Genomic DNA, 26,760 nt, shown 5'->3' with positions numbered 1-26,760 from the left:
AGCAGGTAGGGCGGGCTGGCGAGGGTCCGCTCGGCTCTCAGCGCCGTTCCTTCCCGAGGAGGGAAGCCCGCGGTGCTGCGGCCCTCGCCGTCTGACCTGAAGCTCCGCTGGCGCGTCGCAAGACTGAAGGCTCTTCGAGGCTCGCACAGCGAGGCCGGAGCCTTGGGGGCGGGACGTCGACGAAGCCCTGCCTCTGGCTCCTCCCCCCCAGGAGCGCGAGCCGGTCCCGCGCGGCGCCATCCCTTTCCCGGGTCATCGCCCCTCCCCTCTTCCGGGCCGCCAGCCCCCCGCGCGCCGCTTCAGAGCCGCGTTCGCTCGCTCGCTCGCGCGCGCCCACCAGCCCGCCCTCTCAGCGCGCGCTCGGCCGCCCGACGACGCGGGAGCCGCACGCGCCAGACTAGGCTCGCCGCGCTCACTGCCGCCGAGCGCCGGCCCGCTGAGGCGGCGCCCTCGGTTCCCGGCCAGGAGGGAATCTGTGGCCCCAGAGCGGAGGCGGCGGCGGTGAGGATACCGGGCCGGGAGGAGGCGGACATGGCGGGGCTGAGGGCTGAGGGAGGAGGGTGGTCCGGGCGCCTTTGCGGCCACGTCGAAGGCTCGCGGGCGGGCAGCGCGCGGGGGAACCAGGAGGAGTGCGGGGTCGAACCTGCTTGCATCGGCTCTGGCCCTGCGCGAAGGAAGGGCTGGGGACGGAGGGGGGCGGCCCGCGAGCGTTTCCGCGGGACCCTCAGCGGCATCGCGACGGAGGAGACGCCGCCTCGAGGCTCCTGCCACGTTTTCACCGCGCGTTACCTTCTGCTCGCGGTGGGCGACAGCCCTGCGCCTGCCCACGCCCCCTCCCCCTCCGCGTCTGTGGGTTTTCTGGAGCCGGGGATCCGGCTCGCTGTCTGGGTGGGCGGGGGGGAGTCGCGCCTGAGGGGAGCCCGGTCCTTGAACCCGGAGCTGCCGGAGGCTGGAGCCTTCCCGGGGGCTGCGGACCCTGCGAGGCTGTTCGCGGGAGGAAGGGAAGGGGGCTCGGGGCGCTGCCCCCTTAACTCAGGAAAACCCGCGATTGCAGAAGTTGGACGCGCGTGCAGGCCGTTCTTCCAAGAGTGGGTGGGGACGTTTGGTGCCTACTCACCCGGCGCTCTTCAAACCCAAGCGCGAGTGCCGAGCAGCAGGCTTGGATGGCTTACAAAGCCCAACTCCCGGCCCCGTGGGAATCCTGTCGCTCGGGGTCCAGAGCCCGCTTTGTGTCGCCGCGGAGCCTGGTCGAGGGCTCGTCACCCCCCGCGGCCGGGACCTCCCCCCGCCACCCCCCCTTCCTCAACCTTGGGAACGTCTGTCGGGAGAAATACTTGTTTCTAGAAACGGCCGCGATGAAGCTCTTCGTTACAAGAGAGGGAAAAGTACAAAGTTATGAACTCCTGGAAGGCAGGACTGGGTTTTCCTTTGGGTTCTCTCCCCGCCGCCGTGAGCAGAGGACCCTGTGGAACAAAGTAGAACTTGAGGGGCAGCCGCCTCGGTGACTACGTCCGAGGATGACGTCACCGTGCGATGTTTAAAATGGGAGCTTTTCGCTCCGAGTGTGGGTGGAGGAATTGCGGCGACTTACTCGGGGCGCCTAAGGGCTTCTTGGCCCTGCTGGCTTCTGGTTTCTCTCTCCCTGACCTCATAACTCTCCCCTCTAGGGCTGCCCTTTTGGTACTCCTAGAATACTGACCGGTGGAGGTGGGTTAAATTCTCAGCTCTTCCAGGCATCATTCCCTCAAACTGAAAAAAAAAAAAAAGTAATTCCATATGACTCATCTTGTGTTACAACCCAAAGCCACCACTAAGTGGTTCTTTTCCTTCCTTTCTTCCTTTTATTTTTTGATATGAAACAGAGAAGAAAAAATAAAAGGAAAACAAAACTCAGATATGTGGAACATAGTTGGCCAATTTAATGAATAAGGAGAATGAGCTAGTTAGGGATTGAGTACCTTTCTAGTTTTCTTTGGTGGGGTGGAGGCTAATGGAGTTCCATCAGCAAGTTTCATCCCAAACCATGTATTAAATTGCAGTGGGTTTTCTTTTCCATCATAAGGTGGTGGAGTATAAATATAGCTTTATAAGTGGAAATGGCTGACTTTTTTTCAGGAGGAGGCTGCACAGCAGTTGTGGAGGGCTGGGATTGTGTGCAGCTGGCCATAGAAGGTAGACTTGGCATTCTAGGGTTTCCAGGAGGAAGGTCTGGGTGTCTTCCCATCTAGCATCAGGGTGGCCATGGCTGCCAGCACACCTCTCAAATAACATATAGAATTTATTTCACACTGAGGTCCCTTGTTTGAATTTGCACAAGGAGGAAAGGAATCTTATGAAGACGGACTTTAAGAGCAACTTTGAGAAAAGAAAAAGGAAGCTAACAGAATCAGCTGTATTTTTTAAATGTGAAAGAACACAAACTATAGGCTGGGTTGGTCAGTTTTTGCACTAAACATAACAGGGGCTGTATGTCTTTAATAATTGGCTCTGAAAAGGTGATGTTGCTTAATAAACGCAGCATCTGAATAACTCCAAGTTACTTACAGCAGCCAAATGAATGAGCTCATCAAGCAAAGAAAGAATATACATCGAAACAATCCCAGTGCAAGGTTTTTGCCTTTATGCATTAATCAGTGATAAATCAGATCTGTCATTTAAAAAGAGTCCTTCTTGAGGCAGTTCCAATATGCAGCTGAATCTCTGATTATTTCTTTTAGATTTTCTGTGAATGACCCTGAATTTCCACTCTCTTAAATATGTTTTGATAGAGTTGGGGTTTTTTGGTCATATTTTTTAGGTAAATATATCTCTGTTCTTGAAAGAGTGCTTACAGAAGTTCGATAATGGATTTTTTTTCTTTGTGTATAACAGCTTTATTGAAATATAATTCACATACTATACGATTCACACATTTAAAATGTACAGGTCTTTGGTTTTAGTACATTCACAGAGTTGTACAACCATCAGCACAGTCAATTTTAGGACATTTTCATCACCTCAAAAGGAAATCTTATACTCACTGACATCACTCCTTCCCCCCCATCCTCCTACCCCTAGGCCACTAATCTACTTTCTGTTTATATAGATTTGCTTATTCTGGACATTTCATATAATTGGTGTCATACAGTATTTGGTCTTTTGGCTTCTTTCCCTTCGCATAATGCATTCAAGTTTCATACATGTTGTAGCACATATCAGTATGTCATTTCTTTTTGTTGACGAATAATATACCACACTTTATTTGTCCATTTATCAGTTGATAAACATTTAGTTTATTTCTACTTTTTAGTTATTATGAATAATGTTTCTGTGGACATTTGTGTACAAGTTTTTGTGTGAACATATGGTTTCATTTCTCTTGGGTATAGAGCTAGGAGTAGAATTGCTGGGTCATATGGTAGCTATATATATGACCTTTTTAGGAACTGCCAAAGTAGTGACTACAATACTGGATTTTAAAGTGGACTTTTTTATGTTTTAAAATACAAGTTATTTTATAGAACTTTAAACTTGAATTATTGTAGCTAAATATTGACACATTTAAGTAAAAACTATATAATGGTATCATTGTAATGCTTCTCTTTGAGTGATATCTCTGATTTTATTTTAGCTAACAGAAGCAATTTGGTGTGCTCTCTTTACTGAACTCCTTTACAAAGCTAGGTGATAAGACTCTTGAACAGTATTTTATAATAAGGTCTTTATGGCATAAATTAGTGACTGTTCCCTACTCCAGATATGAACCAGTGAAACAAGATAAAATTAGAAGGAGGAAGGGGTGCTGCTGTAAAGGAGGGATATTTTGCAGAGCTTTATCTTCAAGTTTTGATGTTTTGGTTTTTTGAGAAAAACTATTTTATCTTTGCAGGGAAAGATGAAGAACGAAATTGCTGCCGTAGTCTTCTTTTTCACAAGGCTAGTTCGAAAACATGATAAGTTGAAAAAAGAAGCAGTCGAGAGGTTTGCTGAGAAATTGACTCTAATACTTCAAGAAAAATATAAAAATCACTGGTATCCAGAAAAACCATCAAAAGGACAGGCCTACAGGTAAAGGAATAGCTTGGACAGTTAGATTGGACTAAATGAAGAGGCTGATCAGCTCCTCAAACGAGTGCCAGGCCAGAGGAATGATGGGTGTGTCCAGTCCATGCCTTTCACAGTTTATCTGCAAAATACCCAACTCAGGAGTGTGTCAGTTTTATTTTTTCCTTATTCACTTTAAAATACAAGTATTCGTTGTTCGAGTCCCACTGCCTGGACTTGGGGGGCCAGTAGTATAGGCTCATGGGAGTTAGTCTTGTGGTCATAGTGTGGTTCCTGAGTGTTTTTCTTTAAGTATCACAGGTAGTTGAGGGCTTTCCCAATTGTAGAGAACCCCTAAAACTATCACTTAAAAGGGGGCATGGTAAGGGTTGAGGGAAATGAGTTCCTTGTATTTAAAAGTAAATTACATGTTACGTGTTAGAAGTTTTTTGGCAAATGAGAACTAAGGTTATTAGACACCTAACATGTTCTTGACACAGGAATAATTTCATTTGTACTGTGCATAATTCGTTGTGGTAGAAGCCATTGTAACCATTTTATAGATGAAGGTAACTTACCTATCATTCACAACTGGTAAGTATTAGCTCTGGGATTTGAATTCAGGTCTCACTGACCCTAAATTCTTATGAGCTTTCTGTATACCACAGTCCTCCCACAGCCTTGTCTCTGAGAGTGAAGGCAATTCTCACTCCCAGCTATCTTTTGTACTGTGGTTTATAAGTTACATTTACAGTTTAAAGAAGAGCAGCCTCCTGTAAAACATGTCCTGGCATGCTCACTCTTTAGTATTTATGTGACTACTTGGGAACCTGAGTTGAGAATATTCTGCTAAACTCAGCTGTTGAAACCATGCCCCATTTGTGGATGTGACCAAAAAAATAAAAGTGGAACAGTTGTGACTATCATGAATACAGAAATTCTTTTATTTATGCATATTGCTGTCCCCAAAGATTCCTCCACAAATCAGCCCTTCACAGTAAAAAGAACTTCCTTTCAGTCGCTGAGCTCTTGAAAGTGTAAGACTGTTCACGGAGTGTGCAAGGGAGGTGAAAATATGATTTGTTTAGTTCTCATTTGCTAAAAGCCAGGTGAGCGTATGATCTGTTGAAAAGATCAAAGTAATTGATATATTTTCCTCTTCATTTCTATCCAAAGAGGTTTCCTAGTATATTGGAAAATGTGGTGAGTGAAAGTAGAAATGTGGATGTTCTATATAAAGCACTCAAGTTACTGTTTTTTATCCTCTCACTTGATTCTCTTAATTTTTTTCTGCACATCTTCATTTCTGATAGAGTGAACAGCTTTTGTGAATTAGAGCTGTTCAAGCTTTTTACACTGATGTAATTGACATTGGACTAAGGCTTTTGGAAATGCCAAGCCACCGTACTATTACTGAAAAAGGAGACATATCAAGTAAATGCTTAAAGGTCAGACAGTGTACAATTTTATTTCCATTAATTCTAAAAACTTGAGAAAAAAGTTATCCACAGGATTAAATTGGCATATAATCAGAAGTATCATTATTGAGTCATTTTGAAGCCGTCTTTGAAGTAGAAAACTATTAGAGTTAATTGTGGGTCGTTTCTTTTATAAAAATGAATAGACTATAGGATTAACCAGAGTTAGTAGACCCTTCAATCCGTAAAGTTCTTTTTCTTCTAAAGTTTTTATAAATTAGTATGTTTCTCTGCAGGGAGGTATGTTTCTCTTATACAAATAAGAGCAATTTGGTAACATTATCAAGATCTATAAAAATATTCACAGTCTTTGAAAAGTAAATCTCCTAAAATCTATTCTAGAAGCATAATCAGAAATGCAGACAAATATGTATGAATATGGATATTTCTTACACTTTATAATTGCAAAAAAATTGGAAAGCGCTACACTGTCAACATTAAGTAAACAATGGACTATTTTTATGCAGCTTTTAAAATCTTGTTTTTGAAGAGTGGTTAATAGGTAAATCGTCGCAGTATCTAGAGTGAAAAAAATAGCATAAAAATATGTAAGGTATGCAAATTTTGTTGAAGCGAGTCTCTATTTAAGCATCTATATTTACATATATTTTTTTAAGCTTAGAGCCTACATCTCTCTCATTGTAGATTAAAAAAACAAACACATACATCTAAGATCTACCTTACGCTTAATTGCTTTTGATCCTGGTGCACGTGGGACTTTTGAATCAACCTACACAACATTAGAATCTGTAACATAGGACCATCTTATAGAAAGGAATAAAGAGTATCTTACATGGCTTAAAATATTTTTTTTTACTCTGAATTTGCTAAATTGTTAACAGTGATGTTACGATAAGTACAGGCATAATAGGGTTGTTTAATAAAGTGAACTTTGGCATCTCGTCTGGATCTGAGCTCTGGATTCATTACTTTCTAGCTGTGTAATTTTGGGCAAGTTACTCAAACTCTCTCTGCCTCCTTTCTTTTTTACAGTGGAGAAAATAGTATCTAACTCACAGGATCATTGTGAAAATTTAAAAAGTTAACATAGGCATACCTTATTTTATTGTGCTTTGCTTTATTGCGCATCACAGACATTGTGTTTTTTATAAACTGAAGGTTTGTGCAGCTGCATTGAGCAAGGCTGTCAGTGCCAGTTTTCCAACAGCCGTTGCTCACTTTGTGTCTCTGTGTCACATTTTGGTAATTCTTACAGTATTTCAAACTTTTTCATTATTATATTTGTTTTGGTGATCTGTGATCAGTGATCTTTGGTGTTACTGTTACAAAAACTTGCTGAAGGCTCAGATGGTTACCATTTTTTAGCAATAAAGTAGTTTTTAATTAAGCTATGTACATTGTTTTTTAGACATAATGCTATTGCACACTTAATAGACTACAGTGTACTGTAATACAACTTTTATATATACTGGGAAACCAAAAATTTGTGTGACTAGCTCTATTGAGATACTCGCTTTATTGCTGTGGTCTGGAACCAAACCTGCAATGTCTGAGGTATGCCTGTACATGCAGAGCATTCAGAAGACTCTCTATTGCATGGTAAACCTTCAAAAAGAGTTATTATTATTATTTAGAAATACATATTAGCTGTTACCTAATGAGAACTTTTTTCACTGTTTTAAATGAAAGTTGAAATTAACTAATAATTAAACTTTAAAAAAATTTAAATAGTATATTCTGTTGATGTTACAGTATTGTATTTAGTGATATAATCAGTATTTGTCAATTAACTTACATTTTCCATATTTTTGGGGTCTGAAGAAGTAAAATGACTTAATCTAAATTCACCCAATAATACTAGTACTCAGGACTCGTACTAAAACCTGGGTTCTCTTGATTGATTTCTTAGTTGTAGGCAGTAAATACTTTCATTGTAGCTAACGTTTCTCTATGTAAGCAGAATACTTACTTTAACAGGTATTTTTGCATTCATACTGAGAACCATCTTTGAGCATTCTGATAGGTAGCTGTGAATGGTATTTCTTAGGTTAGAAAAATTGGAACAGATGGGAATTCCCTGGCAGTCCAGTGGTTAGGACTCTGTGCTTTCACTGCTGTGGGCATGGGTTAGATTCCTGGTTGGGGAACTAAGATCCCTGCAAGCCATGTGGTGTGACCAAAAAAAAAAAAGGAACAGTCTTTAGTGGTTTAGAATTTTTTTCTCTCTTTCAATAACTTAAAAAAAAAAAAGGGAAACTCGAGTAACAGAGGTTAAGTGAAATAAGCCAATAACACTTTTGGATTTTTTTTCTAATTAATTTATTTGGCTGCATCGGGTCTTAGTTGTGGCATGCAGGATCTTCATTGTGGCATGCAGGATCTTCTGTTGCGGTGCGCGGGCTTCTCTCTCATCACGGCATGCGGGCTCCAGAGTGCACCGGCTCAGTAGTTGCGGTGTGAGGTCTTAGTTCCCCGACCAGGGACCAAACCCGCGTCCCCTGCATTGGAAGACGGATTCTTAACCACTGAACTGCCAGGGAAGTCCCTGGATTATATTTTAATCTTAAGTACATGGTATGAATGGTTCTGTGTCCTTGACTGATTCGGTATTTAGAGAACAATTATAGGTAAGGCATAGGATACCCTTCTTAAGCAAGGTAACAACAGATCAAAACTTGTCACAAGAATTTCCAAATATTATTTGAACCATTGGTCGAGGTCTTTTGTGAGTTGGAGATTTTGTTATATAGGAATTTGACCTATTAAAACTTTTACTTCAAAGCTCTAAGTAATTTCTTGCAACTTTCATACTCCTTGCTCATTTAATGTATGTGTGAGATTGAGTAGTTTCTGTGTGAAATGAAGTAGAGCCAGTTCTAGTGATTTCCCTGTGCTCACACAGACTCTTCTTTCCACCAGGCTGGGTAGTCTTGATGATGCTGCTGCCTCTTTGCCTTTAGTTCAGATTTATTATCTATTTAGGATAGATATTCCTGGGTTCTTTGCCAGGGTTCATTTTATTTTTTAAAATTCATGTTGGCAAAAACTAATAGCTATAACGAAGTTTCTGATTTACATTTATTTAAAGCTATTAACATTACTCCACTTTGTTGTAGATGCATTCGTGTCAATAAGTTTCAGAGAGTTGATCCTGATGTCCTGAAAGCCTGTGAGAACAGCTGCATTTTGTACAGTGACCTGGGCTTGCCAAAGGAACTCACTCTATGGGTGGACCCATGTGAGGTGTGCTGTCGGTGAGTTCTTGAGTTTGGCAGCTTAACTGATTACCATGCTGGAACTGATTTTATGAAATTCTCTCAGGTACTGCCTACACATGTATTTTTATAGCCAGGAACTGGTTGTTTGGCTTTCTCAGCTGTGAATTTTGTAAACTATTCTTCTTGGAACTCAAAAACTGATAGAGCAGGGTTTTTTTTTTAGAGCTTTACCAAGAACTCTATTGTAGAATTTAGACACCTAGACTCCCTATAGGTCAATTATATCTTCTTTCATTGGTGGTGCCCTTGTCTTTCCCCTCTTCAAATTAGGAAAGACGCTAATCCCAAATAATACTGGATATTAACTTTTGGTTGATTTCTGTTTCTGTTTGTTTCTACTCTTGCCTCCCTCCCCCTTTTTGGTTTTTAAGTGGCTGAGTGATATTTTCATGGTTTTATTTTCATAATGGAAATTATTTCTTGTCTCCTAATGAGCAGAATTGTAAAAGGTGAGTGTTAGGTATGAAATCTAATTGAACTTCATTCTAAAAATACTCATTGTGGGCTTCCCTGGTGGTGCAGTGGTTAAGAATCGGCCTGCCAAGGCAGGGGACACGGATTTGAGCCCTGGTCCAGGAAGATCCCACACGCTGTGGAGCAACTAAGCCCATGCGCCACAACTACTGAGCCTGTGCTCTAGAGCCTGCGAGCCACAACTACTGAGCCCAAGTGCTGCAACTACTGAAGCCCACGTGCCCGTGGGCTGCAACAAGAGAAGCCACTGCAATGAGAAGCCCGTGGACCGCAACGAAGAGTAGCCCCCGCTCCCCGCAACTACAGAAAGCCCGCGCGCAGCAACAAAGACACAACACAGCCATAGATAAATAGATAAATAAATAAATAAAATAAAAATACTCATTTTGGACCAGGCATTCTTAGTTGTAGGGTTTTTAAAAAATGAAAGTGACATTCTTCTTTCAGGTAGTTCAGAGTGTAATAAGGGAGAAGAAAGAATAAGCAGATTACAACAGAGTGTGATTTGTGCTATAATAGAATTATGTACAAAATGCAGTAGTTGGTGGCACAAAGGAGAAAGTCACTGCCTCAGGAAAGACTATAGTCAGCCCTTGGTATTGGTGAGGGATTAGTTCCAGAACATGCTCCCGCCCCGGCCACACGCACACACACACAGAGAGGCAATATCCTCGGATGCTCAAGTCCCTTATATAAAATAGTGTAGTATTTGCATGTAACCTATGCATAACCTCCCATATACTTTAAATCATCTCTAGATTTCTTATAGTACCTAATGCAATGTAAATGCTGTGTAAATAGTTGTAAGTACAATGTGAATGCTATGTAAATAGTTGCTTGAATTGAAAAAAAATCAAGTTTTGCTTTTAGGAGCTTTCTGGATTGTTTTTCCCCAAATGTTTTTGGTCTGTGGTTGGTTGAATGCATGGATGCAGAACCCATGGATATGGAGGGCTGACTGTAGAGGAGGTGATACTTGAGCTGAGTGGGGAAGGATGAGTTGCAGTTGACTAGATGACAAGGTTGGAAGGACATTTCCAGGCAGGAGGAACAGGATAAATAGATGCATGGAACCCCTGTGAGTAATTTCCTACAGCTGTTCCTTTAGGGTTTTCTCTTTGGTTTCGAGGTACAGTTCACCCATTGATTATAGTAGAGGTGCTTTTTGATGCAACCCTAATATGTTCCAAAGGTGGTCATAGCCTTTGACCTGATCTCCAGCAGTGAAAGTGGTGGTGAAGACATGTTGGAAAAATACATGGTAATCCTGCAACAATTTTCTGGACCACCCTGGAGCTGCTTGATATAAGCTGGTGGCTTATATAAGCTTATTGCTTTGGGAAACCGGGTGTAGGTAGTAGATTCTCCAATACTTATTTCTCAGAAAAAGGAAGAGCAAGATACCTCAATTTTTGGTCTAAGAAGGTCAAACATTTTTAGAGTCTGGGACTAATTAAGCACTTACCGTAGGCCAGGATCAGAGTTTGTTTTATAGACTTGGACCACTGAATGAATCCCTGCAGAAGACCTCAGTATACAAGAAATAGCTATCACAAAGTTACTATATTGAAATGTTTACTTTTTATGAGGCCCACACTTTGATCATGATTTACTCTTACTTAACACACAGTTCTTTTAAGTTAGTTGTGTAGTTTTTCAGCCCATAAAAAATTATGTGGCATTTGAAAGGGGATTGTTCCTAGTACAGTTGGCCTTCTGTATCTGAGGGTTCCACATCCATGAATTCAACCAACTTTAGTTCAAAAATATTTGAGGGGGGGGAAAGAAGTTCCAAAAAGCAAAACTTGAATTTGCCATGCTATGCAACTATTTATATAACATTTACATTGTATTAGATATGATAAGTAATCTAGAGATGATTTAAAGTGTATGGGAGAGTGTGCATAGGTTGTATGCAAAGTACCATGCCATTTTATTTAAGGTACTTGGGCATCCACAGATTTTGGCATTGGAGGGAGGCAGGGATGGTCCTGGAACCAATCCCCCAGGATACTGTTGTCATAAAGCTACAAAAAAAAGTAATAGTCTGACATAGAGGCAGGAACAAAAAAGCAAAAGAGTTGACCCAAATGTATTATCACAACATCAAATAATGAATACTTAATACAACGATCTTAAGTCATTAGGGAAAAGTTTCCATATCCAAGGATGTTTAAGAAGTTGGCTAATTATATAAACATTTTGGACATATTTATTTGAAATGCTTAAACTACATCTTGGCACCTGAAGATAAAAGCTTTAGTTACATGGACATTCTACTTAAGTGGATACTTCATTACTTGATGATGCCAGATAATAAAAAATTACTGTGCTTTAATCTTGTTAATATAAGAAAATCTTTGCATTCAGTAGCCTTCTAATTATTTTAGATATGATCAGAATTTTGCCCCAAAGTGGCTATGATGTGAGGTTTTTCACAGTTAATAGAAATTATTGATATTTTCAGAATATGAGTGCTCATTCAGTAATGATAGAAATCCCAGAAAGAAAGACCTGTTAGTGATTGGGTAGAGGTGATTGCTATAAATTAATAGAGGAGACTGAGATATTAGTGCTTTTGGACCAAAACTGGAACTATTCTGAAAATTAAAGCTGATATAGCAGTTATATAATTGAATAAATATCTGAGTCATTAAAAATAATAACTCATTGGTATACTAAAGACTAAGGTTATGAAAAAAGTTGAAATGCACTCAAAGAGAACATTCTTCATAGTTATTCCATCAGGATAAATATTGGAAGAGTGCAAAATGTTATATAGTTAGAAATATTTCACTAAGTGAAATATTTTAGAAGATACTGAATAGACAACAGATCCTATAAGGAGAAGGCCTGCAAATAGCTGGCAGCTTTATTATCTACTCAATATTCTACACTTCTATTTTTGTTTGTAATTACTGTAATCCTTTCTTTTCCTGATAAAGAGCAATAGATACTATTGATTTGTTTCAAATTAACTCAGTAGACCAGAATGTTTTAGCAGTGTGTCATTGAAATTTGGAAAATTTAAAAGTTGTCCATTACGAATTCTGAGGAATTAACTGCACATTCTAATGTACAGTAATATAGTAAGTAGCTTCACTTACCCTGAAGAGAGCCCTCATACCAAAATACTACCACGGGAAAAATGCAGAACCTAACTGAGCTTGAGTGTCGAAGAAACCTGAGTTAATAAAGCTGATCCTTCAATCATTAGATGTCTGCCCTTGGATTAGGTTTCTATTTCTACAGAGGCAGGGATTTTTCTCAAATTTCTTGCCTTTCTGTTTTGCTTGAATTTTGACTCCATTAATGGGCAATACTGAAGGTAGGCCTAAGCCCATTGTTAATACTGCTGGTATTAATATATGAATTAACCTTTGATTTTATTGAAATTTGTTGCGTCTTTTAACCTGGAGAGGACCAAGGGGTAGATTTCCACTGCTGCAACCCAAGGCTAAGTAATCTTGAAATTATACTTCATGAATTCTGTGTTGTGAAGAACCCTTCCCACTGTTCAGGCATCTTCTAAGAAGAATCACCAGCTGAAGACTAACCACTAGCCAGCTATCTTCAGCTTCCTCATTCTGCAGATAGGAAACTAAGGCCAGGAGAGATTAAATAACTTGCACCTGGTAACAGCTAGTTAATGACAGAACAGAACCAGAAACATGTCTAGTGCTCTTTCCACCATCCTACAGCAACTCCTTTTATGAGAGAGACTGAAAAAGAATAGAAAAGGAAATTATGTACCATATTTAGATTGCATTTATGGCCTCATCCAGCCTATGAGAACGGAAGATAGCACAGTTGAAAGAAGCAGAACTCACCTGTGAGACTACTTGATTGCCATTTAAACTTTCAAAGGCTTTGTTGCAGTTAGGCCTTTTACTTAATTGTAGATATAATCCTGATTCAGAAATAATTTGAGATAAGAATTATCATGAATGAAATTAATTGACATAGTCAATTAACCCTATTTTCTGTTGATGTTTTTATATTTTTTAAGCTTACAATCACTTTAATTACATGCTATGTAAGACTGCTTAACAATTCATTTCCTTTGTCCTAACTTCCTAGAAATTGTTTCATATTGTTTATGTTGTGCAATCTATTTGAATGGATTTGTGGGTTTCTCCTCTGTCCTCTCAATGGAGACTCCTAGTTTTACTGTGTGTTGTGCTATTTTCCCTCATTGCAGAATTTATTTTCCTTTTTTCTAGTACCCAACAGCCGAAGTTACATGTTCTGACAATTATTTTTCTTAGATCAAAGCTTTAAAAATGTTTTGGAAGGATAAAAACGTTTGCTTAATTTTAAAAAAATAAGATGAGGGGTAAGCATTTATCATAGGAATCTCTATGAAATCAGCAGAAAAATTCAAGCAAAATCCTTTTATTTTCCTCAACAGTAGTACTTCAACAGTTGCCTCAGTTCTCGTTTTTGTCAGTGTGGATATAGGAAACAGAGGCCTCTTTTTTATTTAATCATGGTAAAAGTAAATCCCATAGGAAATGTCTGGTTGATTTTTGACTTGAATTACTAGGATCTGTTATAAGGGTCAGTTAAAAATTTGTTAGAAAGTTCTGTATGGCCAGTTTCAGTGGTACGTACAAAAATGTAATCAAAACAATGAGTTTCTCTGATATCGTAGACAACTATTTTTGTCAGGAGGCAGTAGAAAAGAAAATTGGAAAAGAGAATGAGGTCACTTTTTATTTGTACTTTAATAGACCAGGAGTAGAAAATTGTGGCCTGCCTGTTGGCATGGAGCTGGGTTAGGATACTATAGAAGTAGAATCAAGTTCTGGGAGGGTTCCTTCTTTGCCTGGAACTGATGGCATGTCCAGACCTGTTCAGTTGTTTTTGTGGACATTCCTTACTTTGTTGATGTGACTTAAAGGTGTGTAAGTTTTTTGGTTTTTTTATTCTTAGGTATGGAGAGAAAAACAACGCATTCATTGTTGCCAGCTTTGAAAATGAGGATGAGAACAAGGATGAGATTTCCAAGAAAGTGACCAGGGCCCTTGATAAGGTTACCTCTGATTATCATTCAGGGTCCTCTTCTTCAGATGAAGAAACAAGTAAGGAAGTAGAAGTGAAACCCAATTCAGTGGCTGCGACCCCCAGCCCCGTGTACCAGGTAACTATGAAGTGGCTCCATATTGAAGGTCATGAGCAAGGCTTGCAAGGGCATTCTAGGTAGTCCTGCTTATGTTGCCCAAAGTTTCTGAGTTGAAATTCTGGATCAGAGTTCTTGCCTTCCCACGCTAAGGGGAAGCTGCTACCTCTGAGATGAAATAGGCATCCTGAGTCATATAACCAAAGGTCTGCTTTACTAAATAAGTGGGATGAATACATTGTGAAAACAATAGAAAAAATAATGGTGATAAAACATTCCTGATGTTTTAAAAATCCTTATTGCATTCAAAAATAGCTACTCATTTTTTTGTAGCCTTTAACACTTCCAATTTGTACCTAACTTTCATGTTCTTTCCCTTTCTGTGATTAAAGAGAAACCTCACTAAATTATTCTTTAATTTTTCACTCAAGCCAAAACAATATCTTGCTTTGCTTTAACATTTAAAGAGTCATATAGCTACTAATACTAAAATTTAAAGAAGTCCTTTGAGTTGAGCCTTATTCTGTACGTGTAGTTTTTCTAATTTTGAGTGTATTTTTAAATATACCTATTTTTATTAATTTGGACTTAATTAGACATAATTAAACATACCAGGTTTCTGGTAGGGTTTGATTTGGGCTAAAATGAGAATTTAAACCTTAATGAGTAAGAAATCAGAGTATCATGAGTATGAGAAACTGAACCTTTAAATCCAAGATACATTTATATAATGAACATCCTTTCAGTATAACTTAATTTTTTAGTTCTTAATTATTTATTTATTTATTTATTTTGTGGTACGCAGGCCTCTCACTGTTGTGGCCTCTCCCGTTGCGGAGCGCAGGCTCCGGACGCGCAGGCTCAGAGGCCATGGCTCATGGGCCCAGCCGCTCTGCGGCATGTGGGATCTTCCCGGACCAGGGCACAAACCCGCGTCCCCTGCATCAGCAGGCGGACTCTCAACCACTGCGCCACCAGGGAAGCCCTATTTTTTTTTAATTGTTGAATTATCCTTCTTAGGCTTGAGAGGAAGCTTAGTTCTGAAGATTGTCACATTCTTAGGGGTATATGTATATGTGTATATTATAACATATGCACCTGCTTTAAAAAAAAATACAAACCAAAACAAAAAGTTGAAACAGTATGAAAAAGTATAGGGGCTTCCCTGGTAGTGCAGTGGTTAAGAATCCACCTGCCAATGCTGGGGACACTGGGTCGAGCCCTGGTCTGGGAAGATTCCACATGCCGCTGAGCAACTAAGCCCGTGTGCCACAACTACTGGGCCTGCACTCTAGAGCCCGCAAGCCACAACTACTGAGCCCACGTGCCACAACTACTGAAGCCTGCACACCTAGAGCCCGTGCTCTGCAACAAGAGAAGCCACTGCAATGACAAGCCCGCGCACCACAATGAAGAGTAGCCCCCACTCACCGCAACTAGAGAAAGCCCACACACAGCAACAAAGACCCAACAGAGCCATAAATAAATAAATTTATTTAAAAAAAAAAAAAGAGTATAATAGTGACACGTCCTCCTCTTCCCACAATGACCAGTCTTGTGCCCTTGCATGGAGGTTTTCATTACCAGTTATTTTTATATTCTTCCCAAGAGATTCCCTATATAGATAAGTAAACATAATATTTGTAATTCAGGGATCATTTTTAAGACCATGGCCATAAATATTTTGGACATTTTTTTCCTCTGTATGATGTATTATGTACTACAGATTACAGCTGTTAAATTGCCTGGAATTCATTCAGGTGTGTGCTAATTTTACCTCAAGAATTTTATTTGTTACACAGCAAAGCAAGAATGTAAATTCCAAATTGAAGTGATTGCTGCTAATTTTTTCAAGTAAATTGACCTTTAATTTTTAGATTTTCTTTTAAAATTAAATTGTATTTGTTTTCCCCTATGTTGAAAGACTATTAGGATAAAATTATAACAGAAAGGCATAGAAATTGAACTGTCCTTTATGTGCTTTTCTCCTTGACATTATATTCACTCACAAAACATTTCATGACTGAGAAGCATAGCTCTTAAAATCATTGTGTAGAAAGCTGGTGCAGATGGTCCACTTTAATCTTTTTTACCTATACATTTTTCCATCTTGAACCTGGCATTACCAAGAGCCTTAAAAAAGAGGTTATCAAAGTATGGGCAAAGTAATTCTGAGCTTTGTTCTCTGAGGGGGGGGTCTGTGTTTTCTGAAAGGAACCTCCAGAGATAATTCTACTAATTAAGAATGAAAATTATGTTATTTCTCACCAAATTGATCTATAGTTTCAACTTGCTATCAATCAAAATCCCAAAAGGCTTTTTCTAGATAAAATTTAAAGAAAGGAGAATCAATTCAGAGATCTCACACTAATATTAAGTCATTATGTTTATCAAGATAGTGTGATAATGATTTGAAGATATATAAATATATTATTGGAATAGATAGAGAGTCCAGAAGTAGACCCATGTATGTACAATTTCGTTTTTGTTTTTTTTAAATAAAAGTGCCAAAGCAATTCAGTAGGGTAAGTATATAAGAACTAGTACTGGAACAATTGGATAATCTATATATTAAAAAAAAAAAAGTGAACCTAACTGCTACCTGATACCATACATTAGAAAACTAATTTGAGGGACTTCCCTGATGGCACAGTGGTTAAGAATCCACCTGCCATTGCAGGGGACACGGGTTCGATCCCTGGTCTGGGAAGATCTCATGTGCCGCGGAGCCACTAAGTCCATGCGCCACAACTACTGAAGCCCTTGTGCCTAAAGCCCGAGCTCTGCAACAAGAGAAGCCACCTCAGTGAGAAGCCCGCGCACTGCAACAAAGAGTAGCCCCTGCTCGCTGCAACTAGAGAAAGCCCACGCGCAGCAACAAAGACCCAGTGCAGCCAAATAATAAATAAAAATAAATAAATAAATAAAAAGAAACCATTAAGAAAACGAATGGGCAAAAGCATAGACTGGGACAAAATATTCTTAATACATATATTTGTCAAAAGACTTGTTTCCAGAATATACTTTAAAAATCACTCCTATAAATCAATAATAAAAGACATGATCCAATTAAAAACAGTGGGCAAAAGATGAGAATAAACACTGTACAAAAGAAGTTATATAAATGGCCAGTAAGCAAATGAAAAAGGTGCTCAACCTTATTTGTCATCAGGAAAATTCAAATTGAAACTGCAGTGAAACACTACTTCCAGAATGGCTAAAATTAAAACGTCTGACAATACCAAATGTTGGCAAGGATGTGAAGCAGCTGGATTCATAAACTGTTGATGGGAGTGTAAAATGGTATAACCACTTTGGAAAACTGGCATTTACAAAGTTAAATATGCATCTGCCCTATAACCCAACAGTTCCACTCTTAAGTATTTAACAAGAGAAATGAAAAAAACAAATATCTACAAAGCCTCATATTAGAATGTTTATAACAGCTTTTTTCATAATCATTTAATTAAAAAAAGGAAAACCACCTAAATACCCATTAACAAGTGAATGGGAGGAAATTGTGTATTCATTCACACAGTAGGATAATAGCATTAAAACAGAAAGAACTAATAATAGACACAATACAGAAGGACCTGAAAAATATCTGATTGAGCAAAGGAATTTTGCCGGGGATTTCTTGGTGGTCCAGTGATTAGGACTCCCCTCTTTCACTGCGGAGGGTGTGGGTTTGATCCCTGATTGGGGAACTAAGATCCCACAAGCCAGGCGGTGTGGCCAAAAAAAAATTTTTGCCAGATACAAAAGAATACATGCCACATGATTCCATTTATATTAAGTTCACAAACAGGGAAAACTCAGTCTGGTGATAAAAATCAGAACAGTGGTTGTCTGTGGGATTGTGTCTTTCTGACAGTTTTAAAAGCTTATCAACACCCCAATGTACAAAGAAATGAAAACATTCCACTTTGCTACTGGTTTGTAGTATAGGTCAATTAGTTTGAACTCTAAATTCTTTATTTCCCCATTATTGTAGATAATCAAGAATTAACTGTGCTAAGGTTATTCACTGCTGCATTGTTTCGTTTGCTTTTGTGCATTGTTTTTTTGATATTAAAAGACCGAAAGCAGCCTAAATGTACTATCAACAAGACACCAGTTAATTTAGTTATGGCATAGTCATTGCATTACTGTCTAGCTGTAAAATGACAAAAAAAGTCATTATGTACTGAGATGAATGTCTCTGAGATGTGTTTATCAAGTGCAAAAAGCAATATACAGAATTTTGTGAGTTTTTATAAATGTGTATATAGATGTATACCAAGTATATTCACAGAATATCTCTAAAGATGATCAAACAGTTGATTAGTGTCAGCTGCCTCTGAGAGGGTAGCTGGTAATCACATAAAGAAGAGAGACTTTTTTCCACTGTAAACAATTTTGTACCTTTTGAATTTTCTATCATGAATGCAGTGCTGTTACACAGAATATAAATTTTTAAATGCCTATACTAGGAAGAGCAGATTAGAAATCAGAGAACTCTGAAACTCATAGTCACAGGGTGTGGCATTCTGAGCAGAGAGGTCTGAAACTGCTGATAACATTTTGAATGATGTGAACTTGATGTCCCACTTGACTTACGGGATAACCTAAGACTGTTTTCCAAAATGCTGAACTGGCTACATTAGAATCACCTGCAGGGTCATCAAAATACTTGGCCTTTCTTCCTAAAGTTTTGTTAATATTGTTCAGTAGACCAGGGCTGGGGCATGAACATTCTGTATTTAAAAGCTTCTTAGGTGATTCTTTAGCCAGCTGTGGAAACCAGTGGTCTAAAACGTGATGTGTCCTTACAAGCTTCTATTCATTCCGTGTTTTCATCATCTTTGGTTGAAATAGCCAGAAAATATCCGGTTGCTTTAGAGTGCTGTATTTGAGTTTATTCATTTTCACTCATTTAGTGAAAAAACGCTGATTGATCACCTATTATATTTGAGGTTTTTAACATATTTAGACTTGATTGTAGGAATGTGCCTTAGACCTACTCTTAGGGTTGTGGGTGGGTGATTTTTTCTTTAATGAGTAATCTGGAAGGTCACCTAGTTTTTATATAACACATGACTAATTTTTTCTTTTTATTAACTTACTGTTTTCTCTTCTTTACAGATTTCAGAGGTGATATTCCCACCTCTTCCAATGTGGCACCCTTTACCCAGAAAAAAACCAGGAATGTACCGAGGGAATGGTCATCAAAGTCACTACCCTCCTCCTGTTCCATTTGGTTATCCAAATCAGGGAAGGAAGAATAAACCATATCGCCCAATTCCAGTAACATGGGTACCTCCTCCTGGAATGCATTGTGACCGGAATCACTGGATTAATCCTCACATGTTAGCACCTCACTAGCTGCTTTGATTCTGTTGGTGTCATGTTGAGAGAAGGTAGAATAAGCCTGACTGCATATTAAAAGTTCATACTCAAAGTAGTAAAGTTAGATGGGCTAAACCATCAAACTTATTTTTATAGAGAAGTTATTGAGAATAATCTTTCTTAAAAAATATATATGCACTTTAGATATATTGATATAGTTTGAGAAACTTTATTAAAGTTAGTCAAGTGCCTGAGTTTTTAATATTGGACTTGAGTATTTATATATTGTGCATCAACTCTGTTGGATATGAGAACACTGTAGGAGTGGACGATCTGTTCTAGCACCTTTGAGCATTTACTTTATGGAGAGTATGTAAGTTATTTATACACAAGGAAATCTATTTTATGTCATTGTTTAGAGGAATTGCGTGAAATCATGTAGTTGCAAATAAAAAGTAGTTTGAGGCATGACAACGTGTGCTTCTGTTCTGTGCATAAAAAGGGAGGAAGGGCAAAGGGTATCTCACTTCCATATGTTTAATTAAATATTTAGCAAAGAATAAAACTAACAATTTTAACTTGTCTTTAAAAAATTGACTTTTTATTAGCCATACCTTTCCCAAAGGCTATAGTATCAAAAGATTCATATAAAACGTCTAAAGTTTGTTAGTAGTAGATAATTGAAAATATAAATATAATGAAACATCTTTCAACCATTAGAGTCACTATACGTAGGATTTTCCTAACCAAGAATTTGGCCTGTACAAATTTTGATATGACATCTGACTTATACGCCTAGTGCCATGGCATAAAGCAGAAATGTTCTTATAGCTACGCTAATCTCTGTGCCTTGTGCTTTTTTTCAACATGTTAAAGTCTTTATTAGAGTTCTAAAATAAAGCCAAATAGTACAGTACTTCAGATTCTTCAGTAGTCCATATTTATACCACTTGTAATGCCATCAGTCTCATAAGTGTACTTGAACTACGAAAAGAGAAAAAAAGATATAAGAATTTAGGTTTTTTCCCGAAGGTAAATTTTTAAAAACTAAAAGATCATTATGTTTTCTCATTACCTACATCTTTAGATTTCTAGTCTTAACTTACTTGACTTACCAGAAAAATCACAACTTGCTAATAAATCATTGGATGTCCTTGGCTGTTCCAGATATTTCTGTTGTGTTTGCTGATAAATTCTGTTGATGTACAGACTACCAGAAAAGTGCACAAATCGTAAGGATACATAGCTCTCAAAGGTTTGAAGTATGTGGAATTCAAAATGTCTGCAACTTCAACAGAAAACTTACTTTTAAACTTTAGAGGCCTGTGGTTTTAATGTTATTGTACTCTTTGATAAGCCATATGCAACTTTTAATATATTTCTAAACCATATCTACTTTTTTTTCCCTGAGATTTATAGTGAATGCTTATTCAAACTTGAGCATATTTTCCTAGGGGTAACTGGCATCACAAGGGAGATTAGTTTTATTTAAGTTGGAAAAAAAAAATTTGTTACTGTTCCCTTATAGATCCTAGAGTTTGGGTGATAATGGCAGATTCCTAGGCAATTGTAAAAGTGGCAAGTTTCAAGTATTTTTATCATGGAGTTAGCAGATAGCATTTGTTCTGTTAGTTTGCACATGTCATAGTTATAAGGCTGTTGGGAAAATCAGAAGCATAATAGCTATATTGCTGAGGGAAATATTTTTGGTAGTACCTAGCCAGCTACACCTTTCTTTCCACATCAGATTACTATAAAAATCTCCTAAATCTCTTATTTATTAGTGTTGACAACTAAATGGCAGAGTGTCTCAGGAAAAATGCTAATTTTGAAGTTGACTGCATATTAGATATGTTACCTGTAGAAGATTCTGCCCTTTATTGACTATCCACGTCACCTTGTTCCAAAATTTATTTAAAGCAAAAGAAAGCTCTCATCAATATAGCTTTTCCAATCCATTCCTAATGAAATAAAACCATCTTTCTTTCAGAAGCTACATCTTAAACTCAGTCTAGTAAGTATGCAGTTCAAAGTGTGTCAAACTTTTTAACTAGTAATTAGGACTCTAGGAGTTGTAACATCTCTAAGTCTGTCTCCCTCAGACTGCAGGACTGCTCTAATGAAGACAAAATGTTGCTGCATAATTTCAGCTTGACAGTGTTATGAGGCTGTTTGAAGAAGGAGTGGTTTGTGACTGAATGATAATTTGTTTTAATTCTCCATTTTATTTTATATTTGTAGCCATAGCTGCAAAGCTCTAAATTTAGAGGTTAAACTTGGACATGGAAATATCAAAAATAAGAGAAAAATATAAATTGGTAAGTTATATTACATCAATACCAAAGTGCTTATTTCTGGGTTTTTAGTGTAATATTTATCTCAGAGTATTTAACTTTCTGGTAAACTTCAATGACTTCAAACTAAGATGTTAAAGCATTTATATTGGCTTCTACTCAGCTACACTGTTAAAGTGATTTCTTATTTGGTGATTTGGAAGAGGAAAAAAACTTTAAATCACTTATGTGCATTTACCTTGCTAGAGTAACCATTCTATCCATTTTACAGATAATATTAAACAGTAAGTTTAAAAAATTTTTATTACTATATGCCAACAACTTATTTAATCCTCATAATAACCCCCTGAGGTGGGTACCATTATTATCCCAGGTAAGATAAGGGCTCTCAGAGAAGCTAAAAATGCTAAAGATCACAGAGAGCTAAGTAATGAAGCCCTGACTTAAATCCAAGCTGGACTTCGTAAAGTCTACCATATATAAAGTCTACCAACTAAAGTCTATAAAGTCTACCAACTCTTAAAACTTGAGGAAAGTTTCGGTATCAAGCCAAGATTTGGAAAAAAAGGAACAGATGGAAAAATTATATTGAGTGCGAATATGAGACATCAGAGTATCTTGATTAATAACTAATAAAGCCTTGACGAAGTTCCTTTTCACAAACTATTAAGATATTTTGAAAAGGGGCTGACTAATAACTTGACAGCCATTTTATTCGCTTGAACTCTAAATCAAATTGCAATATTTCTACAGCCCAACTGATTGAGGATTGAGATGACAAAGCAAACTACCAATGATTGGTCAAGGGAAAGAGAGTTAGTGGTATTAGTATGGCCCAAGTTTATCACAGGACTTCTTTTTTTCTTAGTATCAAACATCTGTTGATTTGACGTGGTATATGATGTTCTCATGTATTCTCTGGAGTTTGTATCCCAGTTGTGAAGCAGTAACACTGTAAGGCTCTACGGGAAACACAATATCCCTGCATTAAAGATGGTAAAGGTTTAATGGCTAACTTCTATACATAATTTTAGTGTCATGACTGTTAAGTGAACTTCACTAGCAATTAAAGCAGGTTTATCTTGATAATCATAAGATTAAAAATGCCCAATGTTGGTGAGTGTGTGGGGAAGCAGTCACACTCATAGTGTTAGTACAGGCTTGAAAGAGTATAACCTTTTTGAAGGGCAGTTAAAAATGTAAATATGCATATCCTTTGACTAAGCAAATATACTTCTAGGAATGTATCTACAGAAATACTCGAAAACAAGGGGCTGTTACCTATGTAAAAGTGTTCATTTCAAAATGTTTGTAAACAGCAAAAATAAAAACCCAATAGATGAACAGTTAAATTTGAACATCTGTTCAAGAAAATACTGTGGAAAATACCATGTAGCCACACACACAAAAGTGCATCAATTTCTAATGACGTGGGATAAAATGTTGAAAGTTGGGAAAATACTGCAAGTGGGGAAAGAAATGTTACATCTAGGATAGCGCCAATATTGTCTGGAAAAATAAACATCAAATTGTTAAAAGTAGGGTTCTCAGAGGCAGGGGTGGGGGGCAGATACAGAGAACCTCCATTTTCCTACATTACACATTTCAGATATTTATACTATTATGACTTTGTAACTGGAGAAGTGAAAGGACAAATATTTCTTAAAGAGCACTCAATTTAAGACAAGTTCAGTGGATTTATTTTTAGCAAATACAAATACTATACATCACTGATAACCAAATTGCACATATGGACCATCTGGTACATTTCTGATTTTATTTGCTGATCATACAAATATTTCTAGAAGGAAATATTCCAAAATAAATGCTTGTAATAAACTGGTTGTATTACATACTTCTCCAATGTTCCCAATGATATATATTAATTTCATGAGAAAAATTTTAAATAGTACTTTGTGGGAGAAAAATCCCTGTTACTAAGCAAGGGTATTAAATACCTGGAAATAAACCTTAACAACAGAAAGGAGTGCATCCCACAGAGGAGAAAAATTTATAAGAATTTGCCTAAAGTCAAAAATAACTGACTAGAAGAATATGCCATATTTAAATGGATACAATGCTATAAAAAAAACTTTACTTTTCAAATTAATATGTAAAGCCAATATAAATCAATTAAAATCCCACTGAAATTTTAGTGGAACTTGAAAGCCTGATTTTAAGTTTACATAGAAGAATAATTCTCAATAACCAGGAATTTTTTTTTTTAAAAAAACAATGGACAGGGAGTGTTCTTCCTTTTAAGTAATTTATCAATATACACTCTAAAGTATTGGGTTGGCCAAAAGGTGCGTTCGCTTTTTTCCATAAGATGGCTCTAGTAGCACTTAGTTGTTTTTAATTTCATTCGAAACAATTTTGTTAGATTATATGTGACAGCTGTCATATCAGCATCCATTTAAAAAAAGACATCAAAATTGGTTAATTTTTGTGTAACCATTTTAATATTGAAGATGGAAGAAAAACAACATTTTCGGCCTATTATGCTTTATTATTTCAAGAAAGGTAAAAACAACTGAAACACAAAAGAAGATTTGTGCAGCGTATGGAAGTGTTGTGACTGACTGAACCTGTCAAAAGTGGTTTGTGAAGTTTCGTGCTGGAGATTCCTCATTGGACAATGCTCCACAGTCAGGTTGACCAGTTGAAGTTGATAGCAATCGAGATATTAATTGAGAACAATCAACGTTATACCAGGCAGGAGATAGCCAACATACTCAAAATATCTAAATCAAGCGTTGAAAATCATTTGCACCAGCTTGGTTATGTTAATCACTTTGATGTTTGGGTTCCACATAAGTTAAATGAAAAAATCCTTCTTGACCATATGTCCGCATGCGATTCTCTAGTTAAATGTAATGAAAATGTCCGATTTTTAAAACAAACTATGACGAGTGATGGAAAGTGGATACTGTGCAATAAATGTGGAACAGAAGACATCATGGGGCAAGTGAAATGAACCACCACCAACCACACTAAAGGCTGGTCGGTCTTCATGCAAATAAGGTGATATTGTGTATATGGTAGGATTGGAAGGAAGTCCTCTATTACGAGCTCCTTTCGGAAAACCGAACAATTAACTCCAACAAGTACTGCTCCCAGTTACACCAACTGAAAGCGGCACTTGACGAAAAGCGTACAGAATTATTAGTCAACAGAGAACGCATAATCTTCCATCAGGATAACGCAAGACTGCATGTTTCTTTGATGACCAGGCAAAAACTGTTACAGCTTGGCTGGGAAGTTCTGATTCATCCACCGTATTCACCAGACACTGAACCTTCAGATTTCCATTTATTTAGGTCTTTACAAAATTCTCTTAATAGAAAAAAAATTTCAATTCCCTGGAAGAGTGTAAAAGGCACCTGGAACAGTTCTTTGCTCGAAAAGATAAAAAGTTTTGGGAAGATGGAATTATACAGTCGCCTGAAAAATGGCAGAAGGTAGTGGAACAAAAGGGTGACTACGTTGTTCAATAAAGTTCTTAGTGAAAATGAAAAATGTGTCTTTTATTTTTACTTAAAAACGGAAGGCACTTTTTGGCCAACCCAATATAACATAGGAGTGAATATACCAATGAAACAATACAAGTGCAGAACCAGAGACATTTAGATACATAAGTTTACTGTATGGTGAATGTGGCTTTTCAAATTGAAAATAATTCACTAATAAAAAAATTAATTGTGAACTATATTTGGCTATGCAATTTTTATTTTTTTTATTTTTTATTTTTTCCTGCGGTACGCGGGCCTCTCACTGTTGTGGCCTCTCCCATTGTGGAGCACAGGCTCTGAACGTGCAGGCTCAGCAGCCATGGCTCACTGGCCCAGCCGCTCCGCGGCATGTGAGATCTTCCTGGACCAGGGCATGAACCCACGTCCCCTGCATCGGCAGGTGGACTCTCAACCACTGCGCCACCAGGGAAGCCCTGGCTATGCCATTTTTAAAGTTAAATTCCTACTTCAAACCATAAAAATAAATTCCAGATAGATTAAAGACAAAATGTAAAATATGAAACTATAAAAGTACTGAGAGGAAATATGGAAGGAGATATTCATACTTTTAGCTTAGGAAAAATTTCCCCGTGAAGATAGAAAAATTGGCATTTTGGAATTGAAAAAAAATTTTAATTGCATATTAAAAAACATAAATACACTTAAAAAGACAACCTCTGGGACTTCCCTGGTGGCACAATGGTTAAGAATCCACCTGCCAATGCAGGGGACACGGGTTCGAGCCCTGGTCCGGGAAGATCACACATGCCGCAGAGCAACTAAGCCTGTGTACCACAACTACTGAGCCTGTGCTCTAGAGCCCGTGAGCCACAACTACTGAGCCTGTGTGCCGCAACTACTGAAGCCTGTGTACCTAGAGCCCATGCTCTGCAACAAGAGAAGCCACTGCAATGAGAAGCCTGTGTACCACAACGAAGAGTACGAAGAGTAGCCCCTGCTCACCGCAACTAGAGAAAGCCTGCACGCAGCAATGAAGACCCAACACAGCCATAAATAAATAAGTAAATTTAAATCTTCAGAAAAGTTAAAAAAAGACAAACTCCAAAGAGGGAGAAATTTTCTACAGAATGTTTAAAAGAAAATGAATTAGTATTCTTAATATACAAAGAGCTTCTACATATAATTAAATTATTTAGCAGAGCCAAATATATATAAAGAAATACAAATGGCTAAAAAATTAAAAGAGGTGCTAATGGCACACTAATGACAAAGGAAGTATAAGTTGAAACCACGAAATACCATTTTTCACCTAACAAATTTATATTGAAA

General features: G+C 38.0%; 2 protein-coding genes across 5 annotated transcripts in view; one reads left to right on the top strand and one right to left on the bottom strand.

Moving 5' to 3' along the window:
- The first annotated feature begins 309 nt into the window (after nucleotides 1-309).
- On the top strand, nucleotides 310-20,138 carry BTG3 (BTG anti-proliferation factor 3). Of its 3 annotated transcripts, XM_060150768.1 has the most exons (5): nucleotides 316-501; nucleotides 3,869-4,047; nucleotides 8,579-8,716; nucleotides 14,150-14,357; nucleotides 19,461-20,138. In XM_060150768.1, exons 2-5 carry the CDS (start codon nucleotides 3,875-3,877, stop codon nucleotides 19,698-19,700), a joined length of 759 nt encoding a protein of 252 aa, XP_060006751.1. In that variant the 5' UTR covers nucleotides 316-501; nucleotides 3,869-3,874; the 3' UTR covers nucleotides 19,701-20,138. The 3 variants fall into 3 exon arrangements, with proteins under 3 accessions (XP_060006754.1, XP_060006751.1, XP_060006753.1); XM_060150771.1 differs by lacking the exon at nucleotides 8,579-8,716 and having other exon boundaries at nucleotides 310-501; XM_060150770.1 differs by lacking the exons at nucleotides 316-501; nucleotides 3,869-4,047 and adding an exon at nucleotides 5,453-5,471 and having other exon boundaries at nucleotides 8,551-8,716.
- The window catches only part of CXADR (CXADR Ig-like cell adhesion molecule), a 76,722-nt gene continuing 65,846 nt past the window's right edge, over nucleotides 15,885-26,760 (bottom strand). Inside the window, exons 8-9 of one of the 2 annotated variants that reach the window (XM_060150766.1) lie at nucleotides 20,582-20,648; nucleotides 15,885-15,952 (exon numbers count right to left, since the gene is read on the bottom strand). In XM_060150766.1, coding sequence (XP_060006749.1) covers nucleotides 20,592-20,648 — 57 coding nt within the window. In that variant the 3' untranslated portion in view covers nucleotides 15,885-15,952; nucleotides 20,582-20,591. Of the gene's footprint in view, nucleotides 15,953-20,326; nucleotides 20,649-26,760 lie in introns of those variants that run through there. The other variant, XM_060150765.1, reaches the window with a different exon arrangement.

The sequence above is a fragment of the Lagenorhynchus albirostris genome, chromosome 5, assembly GCF_949774975.1.
Source record: "Lagenorhynchus albirostris chromosome 5, mLagAlb1.1, whole genome shotgun sequence".
Classification (NCBI taxonomy): Eukaryota; Metazoa; Chordata; class Mammalia; order Artiodactyla; family Delphinidae; genus Lagenorhynchus; species Lagenorhynchus albirostris.
The sequence above is the reverse complement of the archived record's forward strand: the minus strand, read 5'-3'. Positions and strand labels throughout refer to the sequence as shown.